This window comes from Dermacentor silvarum, chromosome 1, assembly GCF_013339745.2.
Source record: "Dermacentor silvarum isolate Dsil-2018 chromosome 1, BIME_Dsil_1.4, whole genome shotgun sequence".
Lineage (NCBI taxonomy): Eukaryota > Metazoa > Arthropoda > Arachnida > Ixodida > Ixodidae > Dermacentor > Dermacentor silvarum.
In genome coordinates, this window is record NC_051154.1 from 3,407,183 (window position 1) to 3,424,931 (window position 17,749).

The following is a 17,749-nucleotide window of genomic DNA, read 5'->3' on the forward strand; positions in this document are numbered from 1 at the left end:
AGCCCCCCCCCCCCCCCCCCGAAATTGTTTCGTGCCGGCATGCACCGCCGACCAAAACTACCAGCGACGCCAGGAATCATTCTGCATTCTGTCTACAATGTCTTTTTCGCGCTCGGCACTAACTCGGGCTGGATTTAGTGGCACTTGGTGTAGATTTCGTGGCACCTGGGGTCACGTAACGCAAGGAGCCCCATCCGTGCACAAACTTTCAAGGGCTTTTCGATAGGGCTTTTCGTTCAAGGGCTTTTCGTTGCGGCATCTGGCAGCGGCCGCGGAATCTACGGAGCGCATGGATTTCAATTCCGAAACTTTATGGGTATAAAGTTCTCATAGACTTTTGACGCGAAAAGTGCAATGAAATTTCCAAAGGCGGGCTTTAAAAGATTTTCAATTCTGGAACTTTATGGGGTTAATGCTGTTATTAACTTGTACCAACATGCGTGTACTGGAGCCGTCGTGTCCAAGCCGTTCCAAAAATGAAAGCACGCGCTCGCAATCTTCCACACACACGAAAATACTAAATATTACCATGACTGTGAGCTAGCAGCTGATAATTTTCTCCAAACATTTTCAGGAAGCGTGCCCAATGTGATCGATCAGCTGGACAAGGGGAGGCAAAGTAAAATATGAGAAAACAGGAGAAAGGAAATGGCCTATTATTGAGGAAATTCTTTTTGCGGGCTACAAGGTCTGGCTCTCCGTGGCCACAGGGACACTATGGATTTAAGCATAGCACCCGCTGAAAGTACAGGTATTTTCAGAGCGCTTCTTCGCATGCGAGCTGATTGTGGAGATACATATCTGAAGAACCATTTGGAAAGTTGCCCCAGTAATGCCTCGTATTTAAGCCCAGATGCACAAAACCAAATTATAGAAATTTGTGGCGAAATTATCAAAGAAAGCCTAGTTGCAAAAGCAGGCTGCTTCAGCATACTTCCTGACGAAACGACGGACATCACTGGAATTGAACAGCCTACTGTTTGTGCAAGGTACCTAAACAAGGATGCCAACGGCATCGAGGGAGTGTTTTAGGTTTTAGCACCGGAATAGATGCCCTCTCTCTTTGCGACTGCAGGTTCTATGTAAATGTGCACAAACTGTTCCAGATTCTAGTCACCCTTCCAGTGACCCCTGTAAGCGCAGAGAGAATATTTTTAACAAGAGTTTACTAAAAAACTACTTGCGCTCTACAATATCTGTGGAACGCATGGTTAGACTGGTGCTTCTATACACCCACAGAGACGTCGGCATCAACGTGTCCGAAGTCATTGACCGCTTCGCTCAACTTCCCCGCCGAGAGAAGTTTGTCCTTTAGATAGCGAAGCAGCAAAAATCAATGCAAGTAAAAAGCTCTGTTCTTTAAGGTCCATAAGCTCATAATTATGAAAAGGTATGACTGTTCGTAAGCTTTTAAAACCGCAGAAATCTTAGCCGTTTATTCTAGCAGTTAGCATCATGATCAACATTATCATGCGAATACAAAAATTACGAGAACATCAATAACCAATCTTGACCGACTTTGCTCATTGAAAGCCCACCCACGCGGCGTTTGCCAAAAACAATCTCGGATATTGGGTAGTTCAACTTGCCGCATCATCTGTACCTTTCGTTTGTCCTTTTCTTTCCTTTTCAGCTACCTGCTTTTATTTCTTTTTTGAAACGAAGGAATACACTCCTTTAATTTTGGGTGCAGAATAATTGTTGGCGTTGTGCAGGCAGTTAAATTACACATTTTCGTACTGATTTATGCATTATTCCTCTATTATTCTACCCACATGGCACTGTCGCGACCGCTGCATGGCCCAAGTACATTTCACGATTTCTGCGATCATAGTTATGTTCTTGCCTAGATCATCTGTCTTTCTGTGCGCAAAGTTTACTATCTCTGACTCCGCAACGTGTTTATTTGTCTTGTTTGACGCATAATATACAGTGACGTTTGCTTAAATACGTAGATTTATTGGAGACTTAGACGTATACATTTAAATATCTTGTTGCGAGGTGTTGTGTATACGAGCAGTGAACTTTGTTTCCAGCTACTCTTTTTTGCCCTTTAGCGAGTTTTATCTTCGCATTTGTATATTCCATGCTATCTTCACATTTATAATGTATATTTTGCAGAACTCTTACTTTTATGTGACTGCCACAGATACGCAGATGAGAGGATTGCCCTTCGGACGGCTTTGGGGCACTTAGACGACAGGCCTTTTACGGAGGAAAATATCTTGGGCGCGTGGCCTCGTGCGTCTGCTATGTGCAGGGCTACAAACGCGCTGCTGCGTTTTTTGAAGTGCACAAGCCTGTATGACCGCCTGTGACGAAACTCAGCGATGAACTGTAAATTTGCAACGTGTGAACTTCTCTCTTCCTTCTCTTTCAATCCCTTCTCCCCCTTCCCCAGTGCAGGGTAGCCTACCGGGCTCAGCATAGTTAACCTCCCTGCCTTTCCCTTATGACTTCTCTCTCTCTCTCTCTCTCTCCTACTTTTTATTTGTACTTACGTTGCGAGTATAATCTCGGTGTAATTACAATACACGACCAGTAACAGCTGCTCCTGCGCAATCTATTGCAACGAGGGACAGCGTCATTGAGGTTTTTGTCCTGGCCGTTGCATATGTGCAAAAATGTAAAGAAGGTTCTTGAATGACGAAGATTCATCAAAATATTTGTCCTCAACTTATTCATTTCATGGCCTTTACGTTCTTCATATCAGCTGTATACACTGCTTTGCTGGTTTCGAACTGATATAGTTCTAAAGTCCGTGCGATATTTTCTTTACTTATTAAACAGACAAAAAAAACGTGGCCGAATTGATATCAGTTATTTCTGCCAGAATTTTTGGGACATACGAATATATTCATTTATGAAAAAATACATATTTTACTTGACAGTGCGTAGCATTCGATAATTCGTTTGCAGCATCTAATATACAATGGCATTGGCAATGCAGTTATTATTCATGTATTTGATCCCCCGACAAATTCTATAAGGAGGAGGGCGCGCTGCAACCTGAGCCCCACCCCCGAACAAAATTTCTGGCTGCGCCACTGACCTAAGAGAACATTACTACTTGCTGTTGGGCTAGTTGGTTCATGCTTAGTGCGGTAGAAAAGACGCTCAAACAATTCAGGAAGCAGCCGCAGTTCTGTCCCTTCATAATGAATAGGAGGGAGGCAGTGCACAAAAACACAGTAGACAACACAAGTGCTGCACTCGCCACAAGCGTTTATTTCGAAAAATGCAGTCTTAAATACGCACACCAAATGTCTTGCTATCAACAGAAACATTTATAAACAAACATGCTCGTCTGTTTAGTTGAAATTATGCGTCAATTTTTATGCAGACTTGCAAAAATGATAACTTTTGATCGTACGGCCTGAAAGACTGCTGGATAATACAGGTGTCATTACGTTTGGTAATGCAAGAGCCTCGATAATCTTCCTAGTTAGCTCATCCCTGTGTTTGAAAGTATTGTAGTGTCATGGAATGGCGGCAAGGAACTGCACTTGGAGCAGTGAGGTTTCATGTGTGAATGCATATTAGTGTGTCAACATTACAACTGTCATGCGAACAAAAATCCCTCTGTCGGCTTGCGTACGGCAAAAGAAGGCAGATAGATGATAGGGGGTGCACATTGGCGCCACGTGGAAACATAGTAGGAGGGAGCAGAAACGAAAAGAGGAGCTCTGTTTATTCATAGAGTGAAGTCACAATAATACAACACCTGCGCATGCGTGCAGCAGTCACGATCACAGCATTGTGTCAAACAGTTGCAACTGGTTTCCCAAGAGATAAACATACGTATCACTAATAGAGTTCGTGCCTCCTTTCTTAGTAGGAAAGCCTGCAACAATTATCGTGCCAAAGTGTCTCAACTTAAATGTATGGGCGTCTTGCGCTCGAGTTTGAGGTATAGTAGCGGTGCCTGGTGGTGGCGAGAAAAGTTATCTGGGTAGTACCAGCTTGGGTAGTATTGAGCCCTGGCAGTGACGAAGCACGTTTCTAGCCTTTGCGTTGATTCGCACTTGCCCTGTTGCGAGTGCGAAAAGGCTTGTTGCTTCTCACAGATCACGCCGCGAGCTGGCCGCAGCCTAGTTTTACGAAAACGGACTCTCCGTGTGCCGTGGGACGTAATGCTGGAAGCAGAAGGAATCGGCGACGCCGATCCGGAGAGACCTAGCTCAGGCTTTAAAAAGCGTCACGGTCGTTACAGTTGCGTCATGGGCTGCCAAGAGCGAGAAGGCCTCAATCCCAACATCAGATTCTACCGTTTTCCTTCAAGGCCTCACGCTGCGGACCATCGGGTGCACTGGATAATTTCACTACCCCACTACGAGCAGCACAGGTTCGAGAGTTAAATGTGCCCATCTTTGACCTGAAGCCCGTAGCGCACCCAGGATCTCTGCCAAACGGGGGGGGGGGGGGGGGGGGGGGGGGGGGGAGCAAGCACTTTGCATAATATGCAATTTTCTTGCTTTAGCCAGAGGAATCCAACAGCAAAAAAAAAATCCTCATAACTATCATAATAATGACACCAAGGATGATGACGATGTTTATTTCTTCAGCGTTTTACTTAACGTAATTTAAGAGTGAATAAATAAATACAAGGCAATCATAGAGTGTTTGTTAATCACGAAAATTCGACCTCAAGCCACATCCTGAATTGTAATGACAATGTGAACAGAGCACTGAAGGTACACGTTGGACTGGTGGGGCTGGAGCGTGGAGTGTGGGGGGGAGGTTACAACACCCCCCCCCCTCCCCCCCACTCGTCGGTGCGCCACTGCCTCAGCAAGTGCTCCACTGCCTCAGCGCAGCAAGGCAGTATTGATTACAGCACATCGGTGTTCGAGCGCTGTCATTAAAAGCTACATCAAGCGAGCAGCGCACGAGCTTGCGCTGCAGCGCGCGATTCGCACGTACGTAACTGAGAGCTCATATGCATTGCATCCATAGGCGGAAAGTTTTCATTTTTCCGGGGGAGGGGAGGGGGGGGGGGGCTGGGGCCTGATCAGCTTTCCAAACCTCACCCATGTATGCATATATATATATATATATATATATATATATATATATATATATATATATTACCTTTAATAACAGTTACACTGGAAACTTCGTGTGACCGCACAAGATTGTTCACTGAAGTGACGAGCTTATATGCGTATTTGCAAGACCTCAGAGTAGGAGAGAATTCAGTTTGACAGCCCGAGTCCCCTCACACCGCCAAGAGACTGGCGTCTCTTGGTTGAGCCATGCGACAAGCGGATTCAATTAAGCACGTTAGGGAGACACATGTGTTTTGTGCATATCACAAGTACCACAAGTAGACATCTATGAAAAAGCAATGTAACGCCTTGTAAAAAATTTAATACAAAAGATACAATCAAGAAATCTTTTCCTGACGAAAGGTCAGTTATTCAGATGATAATATATAACATATATAAACATTAAACGATATATAAAAATTTCTGAACACAATTTATGACTAGAATTATTTGCACAAGTTTAATGTGATTCCATAACGCCTTAGTTTAATTACATGTCAAAGCATGTCTTATGCCACTGGTGTCGTTTATTTTCCGGAGGCAGAACAAAGCATTATTGAGCAAAAATTATCAGGTGCCCAAATAAATAAACATATTAACAAATAAATAAATAAGACATCGATATCTCTAAAGCGCGGTACATGTCACTCGCTGATGGAAGCACGTGAGCTGAGGAACCTTCTTGATAGCGGCGTGGAGTCTTCTTTAGCCTAGCGGCTATAGAACACACGGGTCCTCAACTTCTACTTTTCCTGCCTCTGCCATGTGGGTCACGCGCTTCATTTTGTAGTTAATCTGCGCCGAGTTCAAGCTTGGGCCATCCGAGATGGCTGGTCCCTTCGCGTGCGCTGTCTCCCCGGGCGCCTAGTGTTATGTTTCCGCTGGTTCTTATACGGTGGAACATACGCTTCCTTTTCAGCGTCAGATGGGTTCTGGCGAAGTACCGATAAGCGAGGTGCCCACTATTGGTTTTGTCGTTGGTGCTCATGCTGTGTTTGTAGCCGGTGCACATTGCAACGTCCGCAGCCACGGTAGAAGCGAGCTCGACGCCTGTCTTCAATTTCTCCTTTTATTGCGACAGCAATTGCATCGACACCCCAGGCAAATTTCGCTGCCGTCGTCGTCGTCGTGATATTCCGTATAAAGTGCAAAAGTCATATGAGTGAGCTACTGTGGGTGCTAGAAAAAGCCCGCAACACTGAGCCGAAAAGGATGGCGGCTTGATGGACATTATCTTCCAACGCGCTCAATATTCGTTTTAGTTGGAGGTCACGTGATCAAATGCACGCATGGGTAGGAGAGCACGCGTCTTCTAGCTGCAAATTACTGTGTGTGGTTGACGCTTACGCGGCCCGCATGCCGTATCCAATTGTTGGTAATCATTGGGGGGGGGGGGGGGTTCAATGATAAAGGGCGAGCAGGGATGACTGCTAACTTCATGTCTCCCTTCTTAGGCTGTTTTTCCGCACCCCAAGTGTTACAGATCGCATAGCCTAAGTTAAGAGACAGGGCTAATTGGAGATCGCTGACAGAAGCCGTCCGGTAGTGGACATAAAAATATGCAGATGGTGATGATGAATCTAATTTTCGGAGTCGCCGTGAATCGCATGGCTGTACGAACCGTTCGCCCCCGCTGCCGGCGTTCATCATAATGCCGGCGTTGTGATAGCGACTGATCGTAGTTATCCAGCGGGATATTTACAGGTTTACATGGTCCGTGCATTGCACGATGTTTGTTATTTTAATTATTAAGTAAATGTTACTACAATTCATATAGGCGATATAACTAACGTACAGACTCGTGTGAGGGCCGCACTTTTTTGCCGCAATTTTGACGAGGCTTACAAGGGACCGGGCCATTTTATCTAATTTTTCCAACTCAGGTATGAAATCCGCCGTAAACCTCCGCGATCGCCTCCTCTCACCATCTATAGTCGTGTACAACTTTAGAAGGCAGCGGCATTTGCCCCTCAAAGGCGGATGCACACGAGCATCCACCAATGGGCATGCACTCTAGACTGACGTCATGAGCCGGGCGGCCGGTGACCCCGCCGACAGAGGACTTCGCAGCCCGCGCTTCGAGCTGAGCCGAGTCGCGTCAGCGGGACTATTTCTTTAGTCGCGGTGGAAATCGACTGCTGCGCTTCGGAAATCGGCCACATCTCCTGTCTTCTTAAGTTATAACCGACTTTTTTTTTATATAGTTGCGACGCGCGAAAGTACGCTGCGCGGGAAAGTTCGCAGTGGAGCGCGATCGGAATCGCGCTGAACGCGATTGTTTCTCGGTTGGATTTTTAAAAAATATTTGCTTTCAAGTTGGGGGTGCGGCTTTTACACGGATTTATACGGGAAAAATCTTTTGCACGTAATCGTCTTTTGCTTCGCTATCATTAATACTGCTTCGCCTTTCCGGCAGAACTGCAGCCTCTTTCTTTTTTCTGAGTCCTAGTAGAAGCTCTGCTGCGTATGACTGCTATTCTGTTTTCGAGTGAATCCGGCTTGGCCTCACATCGGTTACTAAGTTAATTATATATATTTATGGCCTCTGCAAGCACGTTGCGATGTTTGTATCCTCAATATATGTTGTAAATTATAAGTTCTTTTTTTCATGAGTCGCTAGCATTACCTACTGGAAAGACAAGCAATGCTGAGGCACATATCATTCACGTGTATTTCACACACCGTTGATAAAAGACTCTGCGGAAGGGGTCACTGAAGTCTGCAGGTCTTTTTCAGTGTCAAAAAAGTGTGCAAAGCAATCTCTCGCGAGTTGAACATACGGCAACATACTGATTCTCTAGACATAGGCTATCTATATCATTAGAAATAATTGTTAGTTGGCTACCTCTTTCTCTTTCAAAATATTATAAATTTTGTCCTGTGTACACATTGAAATATAATGTGTCTGTGCATGGTGTTCAGACTGAAAATTAAAATAACATGTCGAAGTGAAAAAAAATACGGATGAGGGAGCGTTGGTGCTTCTAATGCGCTTGTTTTCCTATTACCAGGATTTTCAGAAATAAAGCGAAAGTATGAATAAAAGCCGTGCCCGTCCGCGTCAACAATGATGCAGTAAGCTTTTAGCCACAATAACATTTTAATGGAAAATGTAGACGCAACTCAAAAGAAACCATAAAGGGTTTGGGTAACAGGACTATGGAACTGACATTTTAGGAGCGGGATGGGGCTTCGGCGTCGCCGGGCGGATAGAGCCCCCTCCCTCCCCCCCCGCCGGAAAACTCCGGAGGGGGCCCCTCCGGAGTTTATGGTCAAGCCACACACATTTGCGAGTTTCTATGGTGCAGGAAAAACAATCGGTAGAACCCATCTCAAGATGCCTGTCGACGGTAAAGCATTGAATCGATATAGCGACACAACCACCGTCAAAACGAGTCCTCTTTCGCGCTTCCATAATAGCGCCGCCAACACAAAGCCTGAATGGCAAACGCTGAGAAACGCGGCATGCTCTCGCACTTATGTCTAACCAAGCTGCGCTATCTACCGAGACATCCGCGCGTGGTCTTCGAGATGAGAAGCGCGTGCGAACGCCGAGAATTGTCGCTTCACTGATCTTTAAGCGCGCGCGGAGGCGAAAGCGCCGGCCCCATTGATCTCACTCGGTGGCCGGCCTTGACGAAGCTCTAGCACGGCGCGGTATCTCAGAGTGTATGAACGGCTAGTTAAACTCCAGCGTAGCGCGGACGAGACGCCATCTTGCCGCAGAGCAGTGCGGACGTGTTTCGCATGGGCTGCCGAGTTTCGACCAATTTTTGGCGAAATTACAGACTGCGAGGACCCGGGAACGTCACACCGAGGTCAGTGAGGGTGCTGTGCACCCAACCGCTACGTTTTTTGGAGACAAGAGCTGCCCCTAGCCCGATTTCGGGCACTTCTCCCCCGAGCCGCACGTAGTCGAGCTGGGCCTACTTTAGGCCTAGCTCGACTAGGGCCTCTCTCTGCCGCCGCCGGCGCCGAGCCCGAATGGAGTGCACCGTGGATGGGGAGGATATCGCCCCGGAAGAGTACAACAACGAAAAGCTCTGGACCTTGGCCATCAAGGCCCACGACCTCGTCCACCCTAAGAAGAAAACTGCGACGCCGCTTACGTCATCCATCACGACCGACGACGGCAATGGCAAGGCCGCCGAGAAAGAGAAATCGGCCGCTGGCCGACCAACAATCAGAATAAGGAGACCGCTTCCACGCCTTCCGGCCACGGATTATAAAGTGGTTTTCCGACCGAAAGGAGGCCTCGATCTCCGTTCCCACACCGCCACCACCCTCCCGCAAACGGTATGCCAGGGGTCCGACACGGACATCGCTACAGCTCGAAAGCAAGACCAGGTGCGTGTCAATCCAGCCAATAATTCTTTCACCGTGAGCTCTCCATCGGCGGAGAGAGTCAAGAAATACGTCAGTCTACAAAACCTCAGATTCATGGACCAGATATACCCTGTCAATGCATACATTCCGGCCCCGGACGAAGCCATCAAGGGAATCGCCTACAACGTGCTCGACGACCAAACCCGCCAGGAAATCCTTTAAGACATCCAGGACCTCAACAAAGGGTGCCAAATTGCAGAAGCAAAAAGGCTAGGCAAGACCTCATCGTTACTAATAACCTTTACTGGAACCCACAAGGTACCCAGCCAAATCCGTTTGTTCGGAGGACTATACCCGTGCTACCCCTTCCGTGCCAAAACGGAAGCCTGCTTTAACTGCCGACGGGCCGGACACAGAGCTGACGTCTGCCCGAGAGAAGAGACCAACCTATGCAACCGCTGCGGGACGCAACACCCGGCCAAGGAGACACCGGACTGCACTCCGAAATGCATCCTGTGCAACGGAGACCATTTCACGGGCACCAGAAGCTGCAAGGCCCGCTTCGAAAGACCCAACTACAGGGGAAGAACACCCACCGAAAGCCAATGGCAACGAGGACAACAACAAGACAGCGGAAGACACCGTTCCAGGAGCCGGGGAAGGTCCAACGCCAGCCAAAGATACCGGAGAAGTCGGAGCCGCTCCACTTCCTTCCCTCCCCTCCCGAAAGCCGACAACCAAGAAAGCCCAAAACAGGTGAGCTGGAAACCGCAGACCTCCCGAGAGAGAGATGGCAACTCAGAGCTCAGGGCTATAATTGAAAGACAAAATGAAACAATCAAAGAGCTTAAGGAAATGATTGTAAACCTACAGGGTAGAAACACCCCCCAGAAAGAAGCACAAAGCTCAAAACAACACACCCCTTCTATGAAATCCAACAGCTCAGTACCCCCCTCCGCGGCATCCTCGCGTGCCTCGTCACCACAACGAAGCCCCCCGGCTAAAAAGAGACCGATCGAAACGGTCAAAGACGCGGAAAGCCCCACACTAAACGATGTAATTCACCTAATCCAAGGCTTGAACACCCGACTTGATCGCATGGAGGAAAAGATAGTAGCAACCGAAGACAGAATCAGGGCAGACATGAAGGAACAAATTGGCGCGTTAGCTACGCAGCTAAACGGGCGCATGGACGCCCTAGAGACCAGACTAAGCCAAACAGAGGCTACCGTAGCCACGATACAAACTCAACTCACAGATCATGCCGAGCAACTCGTAGCGATCTCACTATCCAAATCTGGTCTCATAAACGCTCAGGTACAAAGAGCAAACCAATATGGAGGAAAATCTTAAGGAAATCAAAATATGGCAGTGGAACTGCAGGGGCTTCCGCCCAAAGCGGGAGAACCTACAACTCCACATCCAAAACTTAGACAAGCCGGAAATTCCGGACATCATAGCACTGCAAGAAACGCTAACTAAAGTCAAACTCAGAAATTATAAAACATACGAAAAAACGGGAGCGCAAAATCCGCGTGCGGCCGTCTTGGTCCACAGAAACCTGACCGCCGTCGAACACGAAATAGACACGAAGGACGTGGACTGCCTCCTCATGGAAATAATTCCACAGAGGAGAGGACAAGCGAGCCTATTTATTCTCAACGTATATAGCGCACCCCGATCGAACCACCCCCCGATAATAGAGGCCGTTAACAAAACACTCAGGCTCTGCGGACACAAGCCGCTATTAATAGTAGGCGAATTTAACGCCAAGAACATGGCCTGGGGCTACAAAATAAACAACAAGAAGGGCACGGCAATATGGAATTACATCCAAGACGAAGGCCTAACATTACTGAACGATCCGCTACAACCCACGCGAATAGGAAACAGTGTGCAGACGAACACCAGCCCCGACCTCACGCTCAGTAAGAACGTGGGAGAAGGGAAATGGAGGAACACCGCCTGCAGCCTAGGCATGCATCAGCGATCATTATATAATCGAAACGACTATCCCGGCCACATCGCTAAAAAAGAGAGGAAGGAAAGAGATCACGACCACCGACTGGGACAGACTCATCAGAGCACGACCACCACCTCGACAAATGGGTTGAACAGCGGGGCAAGGACGTCAAAACCGCAAGCATACCAGGCACAGCGGAAACACACGCAATAGACAACAGATTACTACACATGTGGCAAGCACACGAAAGCCTCCAAAAGAGATGGCTCAAACAAAAACACAACAAAAGACTAAAGCTCAAAATTACTCGCCTAGTTAAATAAATAGAACACCACGCACAAGAGCTGGTCAAACAACAATGGGGTCAAACATGCGACCAGATGAGTGGAAAATTGGGCCTAAAAGACACGTGGCACCTACTCAGGTACCTCCTAGACCCTGAAAATTGTAAGACGGCACACAACAAGAACATCGGTCGCATTATACACGAACACCCCCTTCAAGACAACGAACTCCTCGACGAACTCGGGAGCAGATATTTAGATACCTCCGACAAGAAAATGCTTCCCGAGTACAAAGGACCTCCGAATCCTGGAATGGACGAGGAAATAACGACGGCAGAGGTGAGGGCGGCGCTACACAAACTCCGCACATCCTCTGCCCCGGGAGCGGACGGAATCACAAACAGAACTTTGAGAAACCTGGATGAGGAATCAATCAACGCTATCACAGAACTATTTAATCAATGCTGGGATAATGGCAAGCTGCCGGCAGCGTGGAAACACGCAAAGATAACCTTCATACCGAAACCAGGGAAGAGTCTACAAATACAAAATTTGAGACCTATCTCCCTCACGTCATGCCTGGACAAATTGCTAGAACACGTGATTATAGATCGCCTGCAAGAACACATGGACAAGCACGAACTCTTCCCCAGCACAATGTTGGGCTTTAGGCAACACCTCTCCACACAAGACCTCATGCTCAGACTATCGGAGGAGGTCATCAACCCTATTCACAGCAAACGAACCAAAGCAATCCTAGCTCTGGATTTAACCAAAGCATTCGACAAAGTCAAGCACGAGGCTATCACGGAAGCCCTTTCAAATCTAGGAGTAGGCGAGCGAACCCACACCTACGTCAAAGCCTTCCTATCCGCTAGGACGGCGGAGATACGTTTCGGGTCACTCACATCCGACCCCTTCACACTGGGAAGCAGGGGAACGCCGCAAGGATCAGTACTCTCACCCCTCCTTTTCAATGTCACGCTCATACCCATGGCACAGCAGCTCAAAGGAATACCAAACCTATCGCACTCCCTATACGCAGACGACATTACACTCTGGGTAACCAAGGGAAACGACGGAGAGATCGAACACCTACTGCAAACTGGAGCAGACATAGTCTCAGAACACGCCAGAAAGATAGGATTATCGTGCTCCCCGCAAAAATCGGAACTTCTCGTCATGAGATACAATCCACGAGGCCACACAAAGACCTCAGTCCCGATAGAAATATACGTGGACGACACCCTAGTTCCCGAGGTCCAAACGATCCGGATACTAGGTATGCACCTACAAAGCAACGGCAAAAACACAGTCACTATCAACAAACTTACGGCATGCGTGAACCAAACCAACCGTTTGATCCGACGCATCGCCAACAAACACTGTGGTATATGAAGGAAGCGGATCTTAGGCGTCTAATCCAGGCTTTCGTGCTCAGCCGTTTCGTGTACTCCCTCCCATATCTCAACCTGTATAAAGCGGAGAAGGAAAAGGTAAACTGCCTCATAAGACAAACCTACAAGGCGGCGCTCCACCTGCCGAGATACACATCCACCGAAAGACTCCTGAAAATGGGCATCCACAACACGTTCGACGAACTAGTTGAAGCACACAGAACAGCCCAATACGAAAGATTAACCAAGACACCTGCGGGAAGACACATCCTAAGGAAACTAAACATCCCGTACGAGAGCACTCAAACAAACGTCGAGCACATACCCAGAGACATCTTCAGTCGCCTCAGGGTCGACCCAATCCCAAAGAACATGCACCCGGAGTATCACAGCAAACGGAGACAGGCCCGGGCCAAAGCACTCCAGAAACACTACGCAAACCACGAGGAGGCGGTCTACGTAGACGTAGCCGAACTCGGAGAACGCGACGCTTTCTCCGCAGGGGTGCTAGGAAACGACCTCAAACCAATCACCGCGCTCACCATTTTCGGAAGGCACGCGGAAGAAGCCGCGATAGCAATAGCTATCACAAATACCGCAGCCAAAATAACTTTCTGTGACTCCAAGACGGCAGTGCGTAATTTTGCCAAAGGCAGAATCCACGAACCGGCGCTACAAATCCTGAAGAAAACACATTTCACGCGCCGCCAGATCAAAATCATCTGGATCCCTGCGCACTCGTCCCATCCCGGGAACGAAGCGGCTCACAATTTTGCCCGAGGACTCGTCAACCGGGCAATGAGCCAACCGATCCTGCGAGGAAGAAAAGAGCGCATGATAACCTACCACGAAATTACGCAATACTATAAAAACGGAAGACTCGAATACCCACCCCCTGACAAATCCTTAACCAAAAACCAGCAGGCAACGTGGAGGCAACTCCAAACACACACCTTCCCAAACCCGTACAAACTATCCATCGTCTACCCAGGGATACACTCCCCCGAATGTACGCTATGCGAGGCTGACAAAGCCGATTTAGCACACATCCTGCATGAATGCCCTGAGCTCAAACCTAGAGCCGAATGGCAGCTATCCAACCGAGAGCAGTGGGAGGCTGCGGTGACCAGCTCGGAACCTGCGGTTCAACTGCAGGCCGTGACCTGGGCTTTAGAAGTCGCCGTAAGACACGGTCTGACGGCCACCTCACGAAGCCATCAAGACTTCCCACATGTAATCGCATAAATAATTTTCTGTTGACGAATTAAAGTTTTTACCACCACTGTCGCTTCGCTTGCCGCACATCCATACACGGCGACCCAATTAGGTTGCTCACTGAAGAGCGGCATGGAGCAGCTGGCTAAAGCGTTGCCGTGAAAATAGCAAAAGCGGCGTATACCGAGTGCGTTTGTGGTGCAGCCTGCTAAAGAGTCAGCTTGCTGTCCTTGATGCGGCTTCGATTATGCCGCGCATCGGAGAAATTTAAAGAATCTTTCATTGTAGAGCGGCACAGTGGTACATGCCCAAGTTGGCATCAAGAAGGTTCATTCAAGACCAGCACCAACTCAGTGCTTCAAGTCGAAGAGTTTCATTGAATAGCGGTACATACCGAGTCAGGCATCTACAGTGCCCCATTTTGGCGGGAAGCAGGATCGTTCAAGACACTGTCACATAATGTACTGAGTGACTCGAGTTGGTCCAATGGTTGCTTTTGAATCCTGTTCCCTCCGCACGGCAGCCCGGTGCACTGACCATTCGTCCATGGTCTACAGAGTGACCCAGATTGGCGGGAAAACTGTTCGATACAAGCGTAGATAGACAGATAGCCCCCGAAAAGTCAATCAAGAACCCAAAGCTTGCTAACGCATTAACCACTTTCAAGTGATCTTGAGGCTATGTGCGAACTTGTACACATACCGTATTACAACCCACTTCTTAATATTGTTTCTTTCAAAGCGTTGGGGCACTTGACGCACTTTCCGGAGAATCTATGTGTATTTTTATCATTCCTCAAAGGCCCTCGTGGTAAATTCTGGTGCTGTTTAAAACTACAAAACAAAACTCGTCCGGTTGGTGCTCAAGGGAGTAGTGGGAGAGGCGCCGAGAGTTTCAATTCCTTCTTTGCTTCAGTTTTCACTCACGATGATGCCTCCTCGCTGACGTTGACTGATTAATCTGACAGATGTCGCAGTCATAAAACACAAAAAAACTAAGCAAGACGTTGGCAACCTTCTACATCATATATATATTTAAAAAACTGGGCTGGATTAAATTCCAAATAAACGTTTGTACAGTTATGTTGCGTGGGTTGATTTTGTTAATCATTCGTTGACACTGGCTGTCCGTGGAAGCGCGCAAAAGATTATTCCTCTATATAACAGCGGAAGAACCACTGATGTGCAATACCATCGACCCATCTCACTCACTGGTAATTCTGGTAAGCTACTTGAGCACATAGTTTCTGAGCGCTTGATAGAAAACTTGGACAAAAACAATTTATTATATCTCTATCAGCATGGTTTCTGGAAAAGATTGCCCACCGTAACCCGACTAATCAAAGTTGTCCATGACCTAGCTCAAACAATAAACTCCCGTGGCCAAACAGATTTCCATAAATCCTTTTCATAAGGTATATCACTCCAAATTACTTCCTAAAGGTGATGCGACATCCGCTACTCACGCAGTACTCATACTCATGTAGGCGATGATAAATCTAGCCTGTCTTGTGTGAATTTCGGTGTGCCAAAGGAAAGCCCCTTTTATTTTTCACTTGCCTACACACCTCTCTGCTTCCGTGAAAATGTTTGCACATGATTGTATAATGGAGAACAAATGTTATTTCTTCCGCCGATCAAGCCAAATTGAACACAGATATGTAGATAAATGGGGCTTAGCAAAAAGACTTCATTCAACTCGACGAAATCAGTGTTGATGTCTTTCTCTGGAAAAACTACCACTGTTAATTATCCATACTGTATTAATGGCTGCTGTTTGTTCGGGGTTTATGAACATTAATTGTCTAGCTAGGTCTTACATTCACGACTCATTTTCGGTGGAATGGTCTGATCAATAACGTATGCACTAAATCCAGCAAGACATTGTGTGGCACTTGAGTAATGCGAATGTCCCCGACCCTTCATAGAATAAGCAAAAATCGTGCGGGACCCTCAAACAAGTTGAGCAAACCTTGACAAAATCTCGCATCAATTGCCGCTTTCACTGGGCCCTGTGCGGCTGTGTGGTGGAACCGTCAGGGGATCGAAAGTGGAAGCGCTTTTGTTCTGTTACACCGCCAGGGGAGACATTGATTGTAGGCCTGACGTAGCTGTGACGCGACATGACCCGGGCAATGGGCGGCATAACCTGTTTCGGATTTCATTTACACAATGCAATGTTTCATTCATTTCATCGCGGCCAGGATTTTGCTGCGCGCAACTACTCAATTGCATAACGCAAAACGATTCCAAACTTTACAAAGCAGTACGCACTAAGGGCAATCAGACAAACGTGGTTGCTTTTAACCCAGACACAAAACGACTATTTCTTACCAACCTGTACCGTGCCACCGCAACACTTTCTCTGCAACACCAACGTATTTCGCCGCATCATTTAAGGACAGCCATCTCGAAAGCGGCGCTACGCTAAGAAAGCATGGCGAGCCCGGTGAAAAGAAAGAGCGATGACGGCTGGAGGATTACCTAACGAGCTGACAGACACTGTAAATGCTGCATTACCGGATCCTCTATCTGATTATATGCAGCACTTGAGTTGACGCATATATAACTTGAAAAGAAAACATGAGACAGGGGAAGGAACTCAATAAAACACTCGTTGGAATAGCAGGGAGCGGATAACAAAGAGCGAACCCTTGCGGGGCGAAGAGACTTGCCTCGAACACGTCGTCCGCATGGTCCAGCCAGTGCTCCCTGGGTTCCGTGGTCCGCATTTTGCGTGAAAGCGCGTGCTGCGACCAAGAGCAGCGAACAGTCAGTATCACTTTTGTTTATTTATTTCAATTGCTACTGCGAGTCTCGAACGCTTGCCTCCGTGGGCATGATACAGAAAATGGTCTCAACCGCTATGGTGCAGAACTTGTGAAAACGGACACTCCGTTGCAACAGAACAGCTATATTGGGCGAGCAGCATTGATACCTATGAAAAAATATGTTCATTTACCATGAATCATGTAGAACTTATACACATCAAGCCGGTCGTCCATTTCAAAGGAGGGCATAAATGCTTGTTACCTTAGCCAGCCTGCTAGCGTAGCAATAGTGTCATTTTCACCACGCTTACATTGTACTGAACAAGGCGAAATTCGTGGGACGATATTTATTTATTTACTCTCATACCCACAGCGCCATTTATGCATTACAGTGAGGGGGGGTTACACACAGCAATGAAAGATATCATCTCTAATAGCCCCCGATTTCTGCACAACAACGCCGGACAGTATTGGAGACACACGTATCTTACATGCGTACCCCTCTGAACCACGATACACTGGACGTCTTTCAGTATATTTTTGATACATCGTGTATCTCAAGATACCCTAATCGGAAAATCAACCAAGGCATACAGGTTCAATGAAGGCCCCCCCACCAGGACAATGCACGACGACGCAACTTGACGCGAGCACGTCAGTTTTCTTGAGAAAGTGTTTCAAGAACATGCGGAGTGAACCAAAATTAAAAGCGACCGTCATTATTCTTTAAAGGAGGATCATTATGT

The 17,749-nt window shown here is 47.5% G+C and overlaps 1 protein-coding gene across 3 annotated transcripts in view; it reads right to left on the minus strand.

Annotated features, from left to right (window-relative positions):
• Nucleotides 1-17,749, minus strand: part of LOC119456152 (solute carrier family 15 member 2-like) — a 322,715-nt gene that overhangs the window by 117,555 nt on the left and 187,411 nt on the right. For 2 of the 3 annotated variants that reach the window (XM_049664629.1, XM_037717785.2), the window contains exon 9: nucleotides 16,908-16,982. The exons of the other annotated variant lie outside the window; for it this stretch is intronic. In XM_049664629.1, coding sequence (XP_049520586.1) covers nucleotides 16,908-16,982 — 75 coding nt within the window. The remainder of the gene's footprint in view (nucleotides 1-16,907; nucleotides 16,983-17,749) is intronic. 3 annotated transcript variants of the gene reach the window in all.